At 59.8% G+C, this 16,146-nt stretch overlaps 4 protein-coding genes across 4 annotated transcripts; 3 read left to right on the plus strand and 1 right to left on the minus strand.

The window, feature by feature from the left end:
- The first annotated feature begins 573 nt into the window (after positions 1–573).
- Positions 574–1,303, plus strand: THITE_2113709 (uncharacterized protein). Its single transcript, XM_003652289.1, has one exon. The coding sequence runs from the start codon at positions 894–896 to the stop codon at positions 1,080–1,082; it is 189 nt and encodes a 62-aa protein (XP_003652337.1). The 5' UTR covers positions 574–893; the 3' UTR covers positions 1,083–1,303.
- Positions 1,304–6,869, plus strand: THITE_2113711 (uncharacterized protein). The gene is made up of 2 exons (XM_003652290.1): positions 1,304–5,047; positions 5,130–6,869. The coding sequence occupies exons 1-2, from the start codon at positions 1,445–1,447 to the stop codon at positions 6,438–6,440; spliced, it is 4,914 nt and encodes a 1,637-aa protein (XP_003652338.1). The 5' UTR covers positions 1,304–1,444; the 3' UTR covers positions 6,441–6,869.
- Positions 6,870–7,807: 938 nt separating this feature from the next.
- THITE_2113712 (uncharacterized protein) lies at positions 7,808–10,015 on the minus strand. The gene has a single exon (XM_003652291.1). The coding sequence runs from the start codon at positions 9,896–9,898 to the stop codon at positions 8,066–8,068; it is 1,833 nt and encodes a 610-aa protein (XP_003652339.1). The 5' UTR covers positions 9,899–10,015; the 3' UTR covers positions 7,808–8,065.
- A 2,388-nt stretch (positions 10,016–12,403) lies between these two features.
- On the plus strand, positions 12,404–16,058 carry THITE_2113714 (uncharacterized protein). Its single transcript, XM_003652292.1, has one exon. The coding sequence runs from the start codon at positions 12,626–12,628 to the stop codon at positions 15,887–15,889; it is 3,264 nt and encodes a 1,087-aa protein (XP_003652340.1). The 5' UTR covers positions 12,404–12,625; the 3' UTR covers positions 15,890–16,058.
- The last annotated feature ends 88 nt before the right edge of the window (positions 16,059–16,146 follow it).

Here is a 16,146-nt window from a genome sequence, read left to right on the forward strand (position 1 = left end):
CGGCCGAACGGTGCGAGAAGTCTGTTTCATTGTTGGAGTGAGTGCGGCTCCAGCGTGGCATTTAATTTTTATTTTTTGTGATGATCCCTGTTTTTGTCCGATGCCTGTGCTCAACAGTCAAGCAGGAGATCTCGCTGAACGTCGGTGTCTACCACGGATGGAAAGGCAGGAGCCTCGAAACTGCTTGTACAATTATTCTCCTCGAGCTACAACCACATTCCTATCCACCAACACGGAAACTCGGCCATCGCTCACCACGCTGAACGGGTTCCGCCACAATACCACAGCATATCGCGGCCGCTTGTGCAGCGAGGATTTTCAGTCCTCCATTCGGCCACGAGAACTACGGGTACTCAAGAAGGCAACTTTTGCAACTCCTCGCTATAGCGGTATCCTCTACGCTTGGCTATTTCCAACGGGCTTTTGTATTTTCTGTCGGAGACCCCTGCCGTCAGCCCATAAGGTAGCTCAGGGCAAGGCCCCACTTCAGCTCACTGGAGAGCCCCACAAGCCCTCGCGCCAAAGCACCTGATGTCGCGTCTGCTGCGAGACGCGTCCCGCTCGTCGCACGGAAGGGTCCCCACCTACTCAGCCAAACACGCCCAACACGCTGGCTCCTGCGCGCCATTCGTCCCCCACGAGGTTCTTCTGCTCCCCTCCCCGGAATCCGCTGGAGTCCTACGGCCCGGATGCATGCGGTCCGAGTCCGGGACAATTGCTGCGGCGAGACTTGATGACCCGCAACAATCTCAGCGAGCACCTGGCCTGGCTGCTCAACAACATCAGCCGGTCGCCGCCCACGGCGCCGCAGCTGCCTGCTGCTGGTGCGGGTGCTGGTACAGGTGCGAGCGCGGGTGCTGGTGCGGCTGCGGGTACTGGAGCTGGTGGAATTGATGCTGGTGTTGGTGTTCGTGCTGGTGCTCGTGCTGGTGCTGGTGCTGCTGCTCCCGCCGCCGCCGCCGCCGCCGCCGCTGCTGCCCCGGACCGGCTCGCCCATTCTTTCGCTTCAGATTCTTTCCCCGCCGGGTCTGGCAGGCCTGACTTCGGATCACAGCCCCGCGGCGGCGCCCACCACGCTTTAAACCCCCCTCTGCCTTCCACTTCCACTTCCTCCTCTGCCTCCTCCTCTGCCACTGCACCCAACTCTCGTCCTACTCCCGGGACCGTCCCCGCACCACAACCGGCTGCCCTTGCAGATGCAACCCGATCTGCTGCTCACTTGCGGGACACTTACAAGGCGACCGGCAACGAGAGAACAATGGACCGTCTTCCTCTTTCACCAGTTACCACTTCCAGTCGGCCGACTCCAGCCGCCAGGCCGCCGCCCTTGCCGACTCCCGCTCCCACAACGGGAACAGCTTCAATTGGCCCGCTTCAACGCGCCTACTCGGCATCCCTCGCGCGCGCATCGCCCTCGACTTCAATTTCGCCGCACAAAAATCCCATGTCCCCAGCTTCTGGCTGCAGCGACGCTTGGAAGCCACGCTCCGCCCCGCTGACGGCTGGCGCCCCCGACGTCGACTATCAATTGTCTTCCGACCCGCTCGACCTGACCGAGTCAGACAAGTACGACGGTTCCAGTTCGGTCCTAGGCTTTGGAGAAGACAAGAGGCTGTGGCGCGAGGATTTTGCGGAGCGCCCCGAGCCCATCTCCAGTCGCGTCAAGAAGCCTGGGGCTGAGAACTTGCCCCATGGATCAGGTGCGCACAAGATGGAGACGTCGGGTCACCGCGGGGATGAAGACGAGTTCCCGGATATCGACGACCTCATTCCGCCTTCGTCGGTTTTAAAATCCGTCGCCAGGAGGCGCGAGCCTCCTGCTCAGGTCACGGGCATCGAGAGCCCTTGCGCCCAGCTTTCCACTGGGTTAGCATCCCACGTTAGCCATACGTTCGCACAGAAGTCGACCAGCGGCATGACTCGTAGCGCCCAACAGGGGAGACGGGAAAGCGATTTTGAACTGCCTCACGGCAGTCTGAACAGGACACCGTCTCCTCCGCTCCCCCGGCCGGACCTTGTGTCGTCCAGCCGAAAGCGCAAAACACCCTCCTCGCCCGATCCGCTCGATGACGAAGACCCGGAGCTCGAGGTTGGCTTCTACGCTCAGACCAGCAATAAGCCCAAGAGAACGAGGCACGACATCGTTTTGGACTCGGAGGACGATTGCATCGCCCCACTCACACACCAACCGCCCGTAGCCCCTAAAAGCATGGGCGCGAATCTCGAAACCCCCTCATCTACCCCTCTGGAGACCCGGCCCAAGGGGTCGTCGGACCCCTTGCGTCCTTCAAAGACTCCGCATCCCAAGAGTTCTGTGGACTGTCCGAGCAGCGACACGACGGGCGAGCCCCGTTCTGACGAAGCATTGCCTCGACAAGATGGCCGAGACGAGCAGGACTCGCAGGGTTCTCAAACTTCTGCTTCGCTTGAGCGGAACAAGAACATCTTGGGCTTGTTCCTCGCCCGCCCGTCAGTGTTGGAGAGCAAAGCTCTGTTTCTCCAAGATCAGCTGCGCAAGAACAAGGAGGAGTTTACCGAATGTTTACGGGTCAATGCGCCGAAGGACGAGCGGGACCGGATACGGAGAGCACGGGACGCCTTGGTGCAACGGCAGAAAGCCTTGAGCGCGATCGAGGCCGAGCACAAGACCTTCAAGGAGTTGAGCAACAGGCGGGAGAACTTGTTGACTGAACTGGGAAATGCGTTTGCCGACGGCCTCGACACCACGGAAGACGAAGCCCGGCTCGACGAGCTGTCGGAGGAGATTAAGAAAAAGGAGGCCGCTTTGATCCGCAACTTGGTGGCCGCCGGCATTGACGATCTGGACTTCCTCAAAGACCCGAACGACTCGATTGCGGCTCCCGACTCGCCCACCACTCCGGTCGTGTTCGCTACCCAGCCCCCACACAAGCTTCGTCTCGATGACTCGTCCAACAAGATCCCAGTGATTCCCGAATGCAACTCGCAAGTCGTCTTGCAGACCCAGTCGTCCCAGATCCGAACCCATGGCGCTCGTGCCAGCAGCTCAGCCCGCGCCCTCAGACTGCCCCCAGCCCCTTCCGCCTCGCAGGCCCGCGGTTCAGCAACGTCGAACAGCCTGAGCATTGAGGTCAACACGGGAGAGAGAACCTGCATCGAAATTTGCGATGACGATGATGTCTATGACCGTGGCGACGATGAGGACTGGATGGCACTGGACAATCACAGCTCGCCGCCGCGGCCGGACCTTCCACAACCGCGCGCGCAGACGCCAACCAACCTCACGCGGACGTCGGTGACTGACTACTTTGGGGATGGTAGCGACGAGGAGGAAATGCTGGCTGTTGCGAACAGCTTCGAGCAGCAACAGGCGATGCTCGCCGCGCGCCCGCACGCGCACCGCGAGCGGTCAGCACTGTCGGAATCGTCCGGGAATGCTGGGCCTCCGGTGAGGAAGCGGCTTACTGCGAAGAGCGCGCCTTTGCGACAGCCCAAAGCCTCTATCAATCTGGAGTTGATGAAGTATCCATGGTCCGAGGATGTCCGCCGCGCCCTGAAAGATCGCTTCAGGATGACGGGATTCCGCCACAACCAGCTCGAGGCCATCAACGCTACGCTGGCCGGCAAAGACGCGTTTGTGCTGATGCCCACCGGAGGCGGAAAGTCGCTCTGCTACCAACTGCCCGCCATGGTTAACTCGGGCAAGACGCGAGGGATCACTCTGGTCATCTCTCCTCTTCTGAGTCTCATGAACGATCAGGTCGCGCATCTCAAGCGACTCAACATCCTCGCCACGTCCTTCAACGGGAGCATCAACAGCGAGCTCCGCAATCACATCTTGAGTGTTTTCCGCGAGGAGAATCCGGAGCATTTCATCCAGCTGCTCTATGCTACTCCCGAGATGCTTACCAGCAGTCCTGCATTCAGAAAGGGGATCGAGACGCTGTACCGGAAGAAGAAGCTGGCGCGCATCGTCATCGACGAGGCTCACTGCGTGAGTCACTGGGGTCACGATTTCCGGCCGGACTACAAGGCCCTCGGGCAGTTCCGCCTGGCGTTCACCGGGGTGCCCGTGATGGCGCTGACAGCCACGGCGACCAGCAACGTCATCGCGGATATCAAGCACAATCTAAGCATGGAAGGCTGCGAGGTCTTTTCGCAGAGCTTCAACCGGCCCAACCTGTACTACGAGGTCATCGAGAAGCAGACACGCTTTATCCAGGGCATGGGCGAAATGATCACCAAGAAGTACCCCGGGCAGAGCGGCATCGTCTACACTCTGTCGCGCAAGTCCGCCGAAGGGACTGCCAGCACGCTTGCGACGAAACACGGCATCAAGGCTCGTTACTACCACGCCATGATGGATCCCGAGTCCAAGGCGGAAGTCCAGCGGAAGTGGCAGGAGGGCGAGATCCACGTCGTCGTGGCCACGATTGCGTTCGGTATGGGCATCGACAAGCCGGATGTGCGTTTCGTCATCCACCAAAACCTGCCCAAGAGCCTAGAGGGCTACTACCAGGAAACGGGCCGCGCGGGCCGAGACGGACAGCCCTCTGATTGCTACCTGTATTTCTCCTACGGCGATGTCCCTGCTCTGCGACGAATGATCAACGAAGACAAGGACAAGCCGAAGGAGGAGAAGGAGAGGCAGCACGCCATGCTCAACCGCATGGTCACCTATTGCGAGAGCACCCATACGTGCCGTCGAGTCCAGATTCTTCAGTACTTTGGGGAGAGATTCGACGCCGCGCAGTGCAACGACAAGTGTGACAATTGCCGCAACGGGAAGAAGAATGGAGCCGCGGTCCTCGAAGATTTCACTGACTGCGCCTTGGCTCTCCTCGAAGCCGTGCGCGAGCTGGGAAAGGTCACCTTGGGCAAGCTCGTCGAGATCGTCACGGCCAGCAAAAACGTGGGAAAACACCAAGCCATCGCTGGCTTCGCTCGCTGCAAGGGGATGAAGAACCACGAAGTCCAACGCGTCGTCATGGCCCTCCATGATGAGGGCGCTCTGACCGACGTACAGCTGCTGTGCGAGAGCAACGGCATTCCCATCACCAACTTCCAGGTGAGAGAATCCTCCTCCATTGAATGAAGAGCCCTCCAGCAGATCAGTGCTGGCAATGCCATGCCGCTAACCCTCTTTGCAGCTTGGACATCGTGTGGCCCGAGGGTATTTCGAAGGCGAACGCCGCCTTCGCCTAACAGTGCCAAGGACGGACCCAGCACCCGCCCAGGCCTGGGACCAAAGCCGGACCACCAACCTCGATGACGCGCCTTCCGCGGCCACCAAAACCGCGCGGAGCCGACGACCCCCGCCGTCTACGAACGTCTCCTCGCCCGTCCTTTCCGTGTCGAGGAAACGGAAAGACAAATCTGTGATGGCGACGGTCCTGGACGAAGAGGATGACGACCGGGAGAGTGATGATGGCCCGGAACTGCATCCAAACGGCTACGAGAAGGACGACTTTGTGGTTTCCGACGACGGAGAGGAAGAAGACGCATTCGACCCAAGCCCTCCCCGCCGCCGTCACCCGCCCCAGCAGCGGCAGGCAACACTGGACGAACTGGGACCCCCCATCTCCCGCGACCCGCGCCTCGAAGAAGCTGGGCTCGACGAAGTTCATCAGGATATCGTCCACGCCTTTGTCTCGAGAGCCCACGAGGTGGAGGAGAGCCTCCGCAACAGGCACGGCTTGCGTCGCCCGCTCTTCACCGAGCAGCAATACCGGGAGATGGCAATCCGGTGGACAACAAGCGTCGCCCAAATGTACACCATCCGTGGCGTCGACAAGACCAAGGTGGACTTATACGGCGCTAAGTTCGCCTCGCTCGTCCAGCAGTTCCACGCCCAATATCGGGAAATGATGGGGCAATCGGCGCAGTCGTCCTCTGCCGCGGTGATAGCGCCCCCACGGGCGAAGAAGAAGGAAGTTGTCGACCTCATCAGCGACGACGAGGACTACGAAATGTCTGGTGACAGCCGCGGCTTCCGCTTGGGGCGCGAAGAGGAAGATGGCGATGCCAGCGAGGACGGGTATGAGGAGGACGAGGAGGCTGAGGAAGACCTTGGGCCCTCTCACTACTTTGCCGACCGTGCTGCCCGAGCATCGCCACCCGCCGACCATGCCGAGAACCCTTCAGTTCAGCGGTGGCAAAGGCGGTTCGAGCAACTTAATATGGCGAGCAAAAAAGCGGCCACCGCATTGTACAGCCACGAAGGGGCCGGCAGAGCTTCAGGCACAAGCTATAGGGGCGGGAAGAAACCTTACCACAAGCATCGAGGCGGTGGGCACTCGTTCTCGCGGGCCAGCTCAACCAGTGGCGTGTCCAAGCACAAGGGGTCGGTCAGCCGACAGCTTGGAAGGTCCCACACACCAGTGGGCAACGCGCGGACTAAGTCCGCTTCGGGCTCGAAAAAGCCTGGCCTGGGCAGCGGCATTTCCACCATGCCTTACTGAAGCCCACCTCTCCTGCCTGCGGATCCGCGGCACTGTTCGGGCCGATGAAGAAGGGTTGAGGGATGATGGTCTTTGACAACAAGGGTGCATCCCTTCTTGTCTTGCTATTGTGCCAGAACCGCTATCCCATCTCTGGTGCGCGGTCTGGTCGGCACTTGCGAGGTTTGGCCCGGCTGTTACCGCGGTCTGATCACACCTCCCATTTTCTGATCGCGGATTTCACGTTGCGTGAAACCGCAATCTCATCTTCCTCTCACGCCCTTCCCGCGATCCGATCTCGCGTCTCGCGTTCTGGCCCATGGCTGGGCGAAGAACCGCAATCTCATGCCCACTCCTCTCATGATCCAATCCTCCCAGCTTTCAACCACAACCAACTCTGTTTGCAGACGGTCAACTGGCGGCTTGCAATCTCGACGGCTTTTGCACACATCTGCTTAAACAATTTGCATTGGGGCGGGCAGCATTTAGACAAGCATTGACACGGCGTTATCGGGACAAGGAGACAGGTGGGAAGACTTTGGAAGGAGTTAGGCGGTCGGTCTCCGGGTTTCGTTTCTGGAGCAGAGTCTTGGACTTTTTCACAAGTCTTATGTTTTGCTCTCAGAGAGAGAGGAGGAATTCTCGGGCACTTCAGGCATGGCAGTCATGGGAGGAGGGGAAATGATGATTCAATGATCGTCATTTTGCTGCATGGCATGCTGTAGTGTATATAGCTCAGCAACCGTATATATATACATAACCACGCTTTGCCTTATAAGTGTCAGCCGCGTCAAACAAGGACCATGGGCAAGCATGCATGGCATTAATCACATGATGAGCGTGATGTGGCAAGACTTTTGGTGTGGGATCTCTCGTGTTCATCCGCACAAGCGAACAAACGTGAGCAATTCTTGGAGTGGGCAAGCAGGATATTCAGGGGTTGAGTAACCACGAAGCGACACCACACCACCGCACGCCATGTATTTACCGAGGGACAGTTTTGCTTGCTGTTTCTGAGAAGTGCTGTTCAATCTTCTCAATTCCCAATCCTTTTTCACTGGTCTCTGTCTCTCTTCGAGGTATGTTTGTTGATTACCTAACACCATTACGCCTCCTCTCCTCCCTTCCATCCCACGACGCTTTTGTATGCTGGGGTATATGCCGAGCTATATACGGGATATGGGACGAGCCAGGTTAAATATGGAGTGAACAGTTAAGTTAGAGGCCCCTGTCATGGAGGGCAGAATGCAAAGATGCCTAGCGTGAGCAGCTGCGTAAACGGTGGAGCCCAGACTGGTAGCTGGGCTGCAAGAAGGCAAAAGAAGAGAAGCGAAGTGGTCCTGTGGAAAGGGCCCATCTCCTGGTTGATGCAAGAAAGTAATGCTGGGTAGAAAAAGAGACCAAGATGCTGATCGAAAAGAACCCAAGCAGGGTGAAGTGGAACAAAGTTGATAGAAGGAAAGGAGAAAGGGGGCATAGCTCGATGCCGCCGGAGGAACGGGAAGTGAGTAAAAATGGATCGAGCAAAAAAGGATGAAGCTGGGTGAAGCAGTCTATCAGATCAGGAGTCGTAACATCTTTCCAGTCATTAAAACCCCCCACACACCCCTGGCATATCCATCTTTTGTCCGCCGACTTTTGAAATATCATGGATCCGTTGAAGCCTCAGCAGCGTCCGAGACGGCGCCGGCCAGGCTCCGTTCAGGGCGGGGCTGTGAGGGTGACGTGGGCGTCGCTGGCTGTTGGGATTCCTGCAACAGCTCGGCAGCAATCTCCTCGCGCACCTTGCGACACCACCCCAGCACCGCGTCCTCGAACTCGAGCCACAGCTCCGGCGCGGTGTTGTACTGCAGGCCCAGCGGGTCCGCCTTGAGGAGCACCTCCCAGCGGAGCTCGGCCGCCTTGAGCCAGTACCGCAGGTTATCTGCGGCGCGGTAGGGCTTCTGGGTGTCGGCGTAGAATCTCGGGATGGCGCCGAAGCGGCGGCACGACTTGCGCACCGCGCAGTTGTGCAGCTGCACCAGGCGCTGCCCGTTGGAGAGCGCAGCGAGGAACGGGGTCGGCAGCGACTGCGAGTCCAGGGGCTGGGTTCGGTCGATGGGGATCCACTTGGGTATGACGGGCATGTTCTCGATCGGGTCCGGGCCGTCCAGCATGGAGCGCATGAAGGCTTCCTCGCGCTCGAATTCGCGGCCCTCCCAGCCTTCTGGGTGGACCCAGGTCCAGGTCGCCCGCTCGGCCGCTTCGCGGGCTTCCATGGCGTCCTCGGCTGCTAGCATTGCGCGCACCGCGGCAATCCAGTCGTCCATGGTGCGGAACTCGTCGTCGCGCATACCGCCGGCAAAGCCCCTAGTTGCCATGCGCTTCAGGATCTCCATGACGGACAACAACTCGCCGCGCAGCTGCTTCTCTGACTTGATGGCGTCGAGGCGGTCGGGCCGGTCGTGGGAGGTGTAGTAGATTTTGGCGGCTCGGATGGCTAGCGTCATGACATCGAGGATGTTCATCCCTTGAATCTCGTACCAGCCGGCTGACGGGACAGAGGGTCGTCGCGAAGCTGGGGGCTGTGGCTGGCCGTCCTCTTCGCGGCCGTCTACGGTTTCAATCTTGACCGTAATCCCCGAGGGCATTTTGGCGATTTTCGCCTCGCGCAGCGTCTGTTCAGCAACATCGAGCGAGCTGGTCAGGTCGGCCCTCAACTCGGCCATGGACGGCGGTTTGGGTATATGCTTCTCCCGGTGAATATAGGTGCTCGTCGTGGGCGGTAGCATGTGCGGGCCATCCTCGTCGAACTCGTCCGAGAAGTAGTCCTCGTCCTGCTGCTCCGGAGGGTGCTCCTCGACAGGCGACTCGACCATGGTGCCAGCCTCCAGCGTCACGCTGCCGAAACCAGTTTGCGTCGTCAGATCCGGGCTGCTCCCCATGGACGCATAGCTCGAGTCGTGGTCACTGCCGGCCTTGGGGGTGAGGAATAGGCTCGGGTCCAAGGCGGACAAGTCTAGGGTGTGTGCCTTGTCTCGCCTCCGTGCCAGGCGCCCTCCCTTGCCGTCGAGCAAGCCGGTCCGGGCAAAGTAGTATTGCAGGTGGGCGATGCTGCCCAGGCTCAGAACGCTCTCGCGGGCCCGGGCGCTGGCGGCGAAGTCGGTGCCTTGCGGCCGCATATAACCCCGCCGCCTGCTGGAGCTCCTCCTGATCGTAGGCTCCACGCCGCCGGTGGAATCCCGCGGGCGGAGCCGGTCGCCGACGGCACTGTCGGAGTAGCGGTAGCTCGCTGACGAGTGTCGCGAGGAATTCGAGGCATCGCTGCCGAGGGATTCACGGAAGTGGGAGGCCTCGGTGGTTGCCGACGCGTGCCAGGCAGTCGACCCTGTCGAGAGACAGCGGGACATGCCCGGACAAGCACCGAGGGCCGGGGACGGGAGCGCACCGGGAGCGGGCGAGACGCTCCGGGGGGCGGAGTGGGCGGACGGCGCGGCCATCTTTGTAGGGACCGGATGCCACGCAGCGGGCGGGACGGCGAGGAACGGAAGCTCCGATTCGACGGTTTGCAGCGTAGTTTTGGCTTCTTCTTCCTGGTTTTTGATGGTCACGCGTATCGGTTCGTATTGAGGTACGCCGGTTCGCTGGGGACCCTTTCTTCAGGCGAGCGCCCGGAAAGTAAACAAGAGGGGACAGGACGGCTGGACTACGGCGGCCAATACCCGTGACCTTCTCAAACAGATGAGGAGGCACGGCTCGGCACCCACCGCCGCACGAAAGGTATCCGGTGCAGACAGGCCGAGGACTCGGAAGAAAGACGATGGCAACTTGCGACAACAGACTCAAAACAGAATAAAGACAGCGTTGCTTGGGACGGAGAGGGAGTGAGAAGTGAGAGGACCGGATCGGATGACTTCAGGCGGAAGAATTGCTGATGAGACAGATGGGCGGGCCGGGAAAACGCTCCGGGGTTGATGCGCAGCCAGGGGGCTTGCAGTGGGTGGGTTCAGCAATCAGCTAGCGTTACGTGAATGGGTTCCAGAAGGTCGGTGGTGGGGGGAAACGCGACGCGTCCGAAGCAACGGCTTCCCGGCTCCACACCTAGCAGTGGAGCATCCCCGCGGCATTCCTGAACGGGGACTTTCGTTCTTTGTGAAAGGGTAAGGCCGTGAAGGCCTACCACAGTATGCAACCGCATGTACACAGTTACATTCATACATCTGTACATTGTGCAGAGTTCTAATTACCTGAAGTTCTCTTTCTTCCTGGGCGCTGTGCCCTGTGCACTCAGTAGTGTACTGTGGTAGGTACTGTAGTTAGTGGAGAGGCACGGAGAAAAGCTGCCCGGATGTTCCGATGATGCCCAGGTAACGAAGGACAAGAGCATTTGAATTCGCATGCCTTCCCCTTTGGGTCGAGGATGCTGAATTCCTGTCATTGGCTGCCATCAGCAGGAGAAACCAAGGGTAACAATGGAAGAACACATCCATACAAATTAACGTTATTTTATTGCAACGCTGCTTGACTCGTATTTCTGCCTGCTCCGTGCAAAACAGTACGCGGTTACTAACGGGGCTTATTTATGTAAGGCAAGTAAGGTACGAATCCGAACACTAGTTAATTCCGTCACGCTTCGTGTTGATCAGGACTGAGTGTTGTTGTTCCGGCCTAGAAACTTCCAAATTTCTCTGCAGCGGGAAGGAATTGCCACGGCCGGGCAGTCCCGCCCTGCATAATTACATTACAAAACGTTCTGCCCATTCTTGGCACCCGCTTCTCTTCTCCATCCCGATGACGAACCGTTGGTCACAGACCCGAAGTCAACGCCAACATTACACGTCCACACGCCATGTCTGTCGATTCTCTTTCTCTTTTAACACCATGTATGTATGTAAGCGTTTTGCCCGAGACAGAGAGCCGCGTTTTTCACCATGGACTTGGTCATTCCAGATCTGGTCCGTCACGAAGCGATCCCTGTCAGGGGTAATCAATTGCCGCGGGGTCGGAACCTGAAATCGATAACGAATGGGAATAGCCCGACCCAAACCCGAACGTGTGGGAGCAGATTTGGAACGTTCCAGGCATGACGGACCAAAATCCACCGCCATCACAAGCGCAGCAGTGTATACGGTTCACTGACAAACTCCCGACCTAGGTAAGTGGGTACATATTCTATGCCTGGCTTTTGAAGGTTGGATCGAGGGAAAAGATAACTAAGGGAACTCGAGGCGGCGCAAGCAAAGTTTCCTTGTTCTTTGCTTTTGCTGAGCCAGGAGATTGGCTTTGGTCACATGGGAAGACTCTTCGCCAGGGAAGCACGGAAAACTCCGTACCAGGGAATTTGACTCTGGATTCAGCCCTTCATACTACACTACATACTGTGGTTGCGAGCAAAAGTTTCAGCCCCTTGTCAAGTACCGACCAGGATCAGCTTTCTGTAAGTTACGGTCAATTTTCCAGCAAGATCGCGCTGCGCAGTCATGTTTTGGCCCCACAAAACACATCATCCCCTGTAATGACCCCGGCTAGAACCCAGCAGGGGGTTCGAACTTACCCATCGCACCACAGTACTCCGTTCAGAAGCCATGCCATGCCATATGCCATGCCATCCTTTCCACGCGCGTCGTGCCCAATCCAAACAGCCCGTACATAGTTCAGTTATCTGAGGTCGAGGAGCCTCGCCCTCTCGAAACAGAAGAAGGAGGGAGATTACCTTGCACAGTCTTCCGCAGGTAGGTCTGTCTCGCTTCTTCGCCGGATCGGCGGAAACAATGCTCAAAGCAGCCTTGGATCAGCACGAACGCTCGCCATTGGCGCTGTCCGGTTGGCTTGTCGTCGTTCCCGCCTGTTCTGCCTCTTCCCATCCCCCATTCGCCGCAGCATGCCGTCGGGCCAGTCGTTGGCCGCAGTGCGCTCCCCAGAGCAGAGAACTGATGCATTCCAACCAGTTGGACGAGCAGCAGCCAGGAGGACCCTGTCCAATTTCTGTGGGGCGAGCCCTATCTCCCGCCCGCAGTATCAGCGTCAGTGACCGAAGCAGGCCCAAAGCTTCCCAGTTGGTCGGTTTGGAGAGTTGCCGTTTGGGGGCAGTTGCAGTGGTGGCACACCGCGCCAGAGTTACCGCAGTCGCAGCGAAACGCACCTAGGTTGTGCAACATTCCGGGCAGCGAGCACTTCTGTAGCCTGGGCATAACAAAACCTGGCAGCCGCTAGGTACCTCCTGATAAATGACAACTCCAGCAGCCGCTGCTCCCGGCAGTGGCGATACAGCCCATAATAGTCTCACGACGCCGACCTTTGCCGACAGTGTCAACCACGATGCGAGCACCGACGCCGCCGCCGCCGTCGTGCTGACCTCCGACGGCTCTAGCGAATTGGTCCAACTGCAGGAGCAACACCCACAGCACCAGGCCAGCAGCACAGGCCGCAGCACTGCCCACAGCCACCTTGGCGACCCGCCAAAAAAGTCGCTCTCACAGCAATCGCCGCCGCAACAACTCCAGCAGCGACACCAGCAGCAGCACCAGCACCCTCCACTCCCGGCAAATGAGCCATCATTGACCAGTGCGTCCACCTCGGAATCAACCCACCACCGCGCGCGGAAGCCATCGCCGGGGCTGGCAGCACGATTAAAAGCCCTTGGTTTCGGCGCGGCTCGCCAATCGTCGCCGCCGCCGCCGTCCCACCACCACCTCGAGCCCGTCGGCCGCCTCCCAGAAGAGCAGCTCAGGAGACTGGACCAACAGCATCTTGCGAACTCGGCAAATACTGTCGTCGAGCGGCGGGGCCGCCCCTGGAAGGGCGCCATCGTCCGCATCCCGTCGCTATCGAGCCTCAAGTCGGACAAGTCCCACGGCAAGGCGGAGCGCGACGAGCCAGCTGCCGACGCTGCCCCTGCTGTCGCCCCTGCTGCCGCGAACCCCGAACTGCTCCCGGAGATTGCCGCCTCCGGCCCGCTGGAGATGGACACAAACAAGTACCGGCTGCCCGACCACACCAACGGAAACGGCGTCAAAGCCCAGCCCGAGACGAGGGATGAGCACATCGCGAGAGACACGCGGCCACCACCGGCGCCCCACACGCCCGAGATCCCCCCGCCGCCTCTCCCCAAAGACACGCCACCGCTGACCCGGCGCGCCACGAACCCTACCACGCCAACCGCGCGCGAGGTCTTCAACCCGGATTCAATCCCCTTCAACCCCCTCGGTCTGCAGCGGCCCGGCTCCATCTACACGCTCTCGAGAGCTTCCTTTGCCAACCAGCTTGCCCAGCTCACCTCGATACAGCTGCCCGATGCCGACTCCTTGTCCAGCAAGGTCTCCGCCATCCCGACAGCCCAGCTTGCTGCCAAAGCCTTGATAGGTGCCGCCGACCAGATCCGTGGCTGGATATACAAGGCTTCAGAGGTCATAGGGGGCTTAGAGAGCGATGACGATGTCGAGTGGTCGGCTGCTGGAGGACGCGAGGGCGTCGAGGAAGTGGAACATGCCATCTTCCGATTCGAGGAGCTGATAAAAGTCTACGTGGGCGCCATCGAGGAATTGCAGGCCCGGGAAGACATCGCCTCTGTGCCGGCCGACGACCTCCGCCGAGCTGTCGCCCAGATGGAGTCCATCCTCGAGGAATGGGCCAAGATGCGTAACACCTTGCGCAACGTCAAGACTCAGGTCGAGATCGCCATGGAATGGGAGGAGCTGTGGAACATGGTGCTTGGGGACATTGAAAACGAGATGGACGAGCTCGCCAGGCTGGTCTTTGAGATGGAGGAGCGACGGCACAAGTCGGCACTTGCTGTCGCAACCGGCGACGGCATGGACATTGGGGACCTGGAGACCATCGTCGAGGACACGCCCCGAGCATCTTCGAGACTGCAGGCGACGAATAACCGCTTTAGCCTCCCCGCATTTCCCGTCAGTCCCACCTCGCCCTCACCCGCAGCGACGACGGGCATTTCCCCCGACGATTCGAGCCTGCTGGCACTCTTCGCGAGGATGCAACCGCTGCGAGCCTCCTTGGATTTCTTGCCCATGAGGCTCTCAGTCTTCGAAGCCCGGGCCGAGAGCATATTCCCCACTGCGTGCGAAGAGCTAGAGATGCGGAGATCCGCGCTCGATGCCAGCTACAAGAAGCTCGAGCAGGATGCCGAATCTCTCCGAAAAGAGCTTGGCGAAGATCGCTGGGTGCTTGTGTTCCGCGGCGCCGGGCGCCAGGCCCAGAAGATGTACGAGTCGGTCGAGAGGAGCGTTGCGAAGCTCCGCGAGGCCATCGACGCGGGGATGCACCTAACAAATCAGCCGATAATGAGCAAGAAGCTGGAAAACTACGAGGCCAAGAAGACGCACTACGGCCCCGCCATCGAGCGGGTGCTGTCCATCATCGACAAGGGCCTTAAGGACCGGCTCACGGTCAACGGAGAAATCCTTCGTTTGCATGCCGAGATGCAGGCGAAGTGGGACGAGCTCAAGGACGCAATGGCAGACCTAGATGCTTCAGTGGAGGAGCTTCAAAATGACAGGAAGGATCAGCAGCTCCGAGATTCCGTCTCCAGCATGCTGTCAAACGATATGTCCACCCTCGCAAGCGGGAACGAGACCCCTCAGAGCTCACCGCCCTCCTCCGTGATCATGTCGTCCATGGGCTTGGGCAACTCGGCCAACGTCAAAGCCCCGAGACAGCGGTCAACAAGTGCTTCGAGCCAGCTGCCCAAAGCTGCGAGCCGCAGACAGTCGTCGCTCCCGGTCCCGGCCAGCCAGGTGACCCGAAAGCCCGCTGCCGCGAGATCATCACTGCTCCCGGTCCCGTCCAGAGAGGGTTCGGCCACGCCGACCGCGAACCGGACATCACGGCCGTCCTCATCGCTGACCAACCGGCCAAGGTGGAACTCCTCGACGAACACGTCCGACCTTGATACCGGCCACAACTTCAAGCCCCTTACCCTAACCATGCCGAGTCCCTATGCCAAGACAACCCCTACCCCGGTCCGCTCCGTCTCGGCCACGACACCCTCGTCGACGTCCAGGCTGCCCACTCTTAAAAGCTCCCTCTCTCGCGCCGCGTCCGCATCCCCCATTCCCGAAGACACGCCGTCCAAAAATGGACCCCTGCTTTCATTCCGCGAGCGCCTCGCCTCTCCGGGCCCGCCGACCGCGCAGCGCTCGGTCTCCAAGCCCCGCCTCGCCTCCCATTCCTCCGCCCCCCCTGCTGCTGCTCCGAACCGACGTGCTTCGCTCCAGCCGCCGAAGCCACCCGAGGTAACCCCCCCGGACACAACCCCGCGCCGGCCGGCCAGTTCTCTTGCGGCATCGAGGCGCACCAGCATGCTGCCCCAGCCGAAGAGGCCCGCGGCCACCGCGAACGGGACTGGGACCAGCGTCACGGGGAGGGAGAGCCCGCAGGCCGTGGCCGGCGCGCGGTCGGCCATGCGCAAGGGGAGCAGTAGCTCGTCGGCGGCCGAGAAACCTAAGGACCTCCGGCCTAGGTGGCGCCCATGAGACAGCTAACCCGCTGTTGGGCGGGGGCTTAACCGAATGGCATTGAGCGTCAGGGATAGCTGTCGCTCTTCCCTTTTTTTCTTTTCGCCCTTATATCCCCGGGGGGCATTCTCTTCTACCTTTCTTGAGTGGGCAGTAGATACCAACTATCGAAGCAGCACAAGCACGAGATCGGTCGGGCTGGAAAGCGATGGCCGGCCCACTTGGTGTTATTTATTTTGCGGAACAGCGTGCTATTCCCACAACCACTGGTGGCG

The sequence above is a fragment of the Thermothielavioides terrestris genome, chromosome 2 (assembly GCF_000226115.1).
Source record: "Thermothielavioides terrestris NRRL 8126 chromosome 2, complete sequence".
Classification (NCBI taxonomy): domain Eukaryota; kingdom Fungi; phylum Ascomycota; class Sordariomycetes; order Sordariales; family Chaetomiaceae; genus Thermothielavioides; species Thermothielavioides terrestris.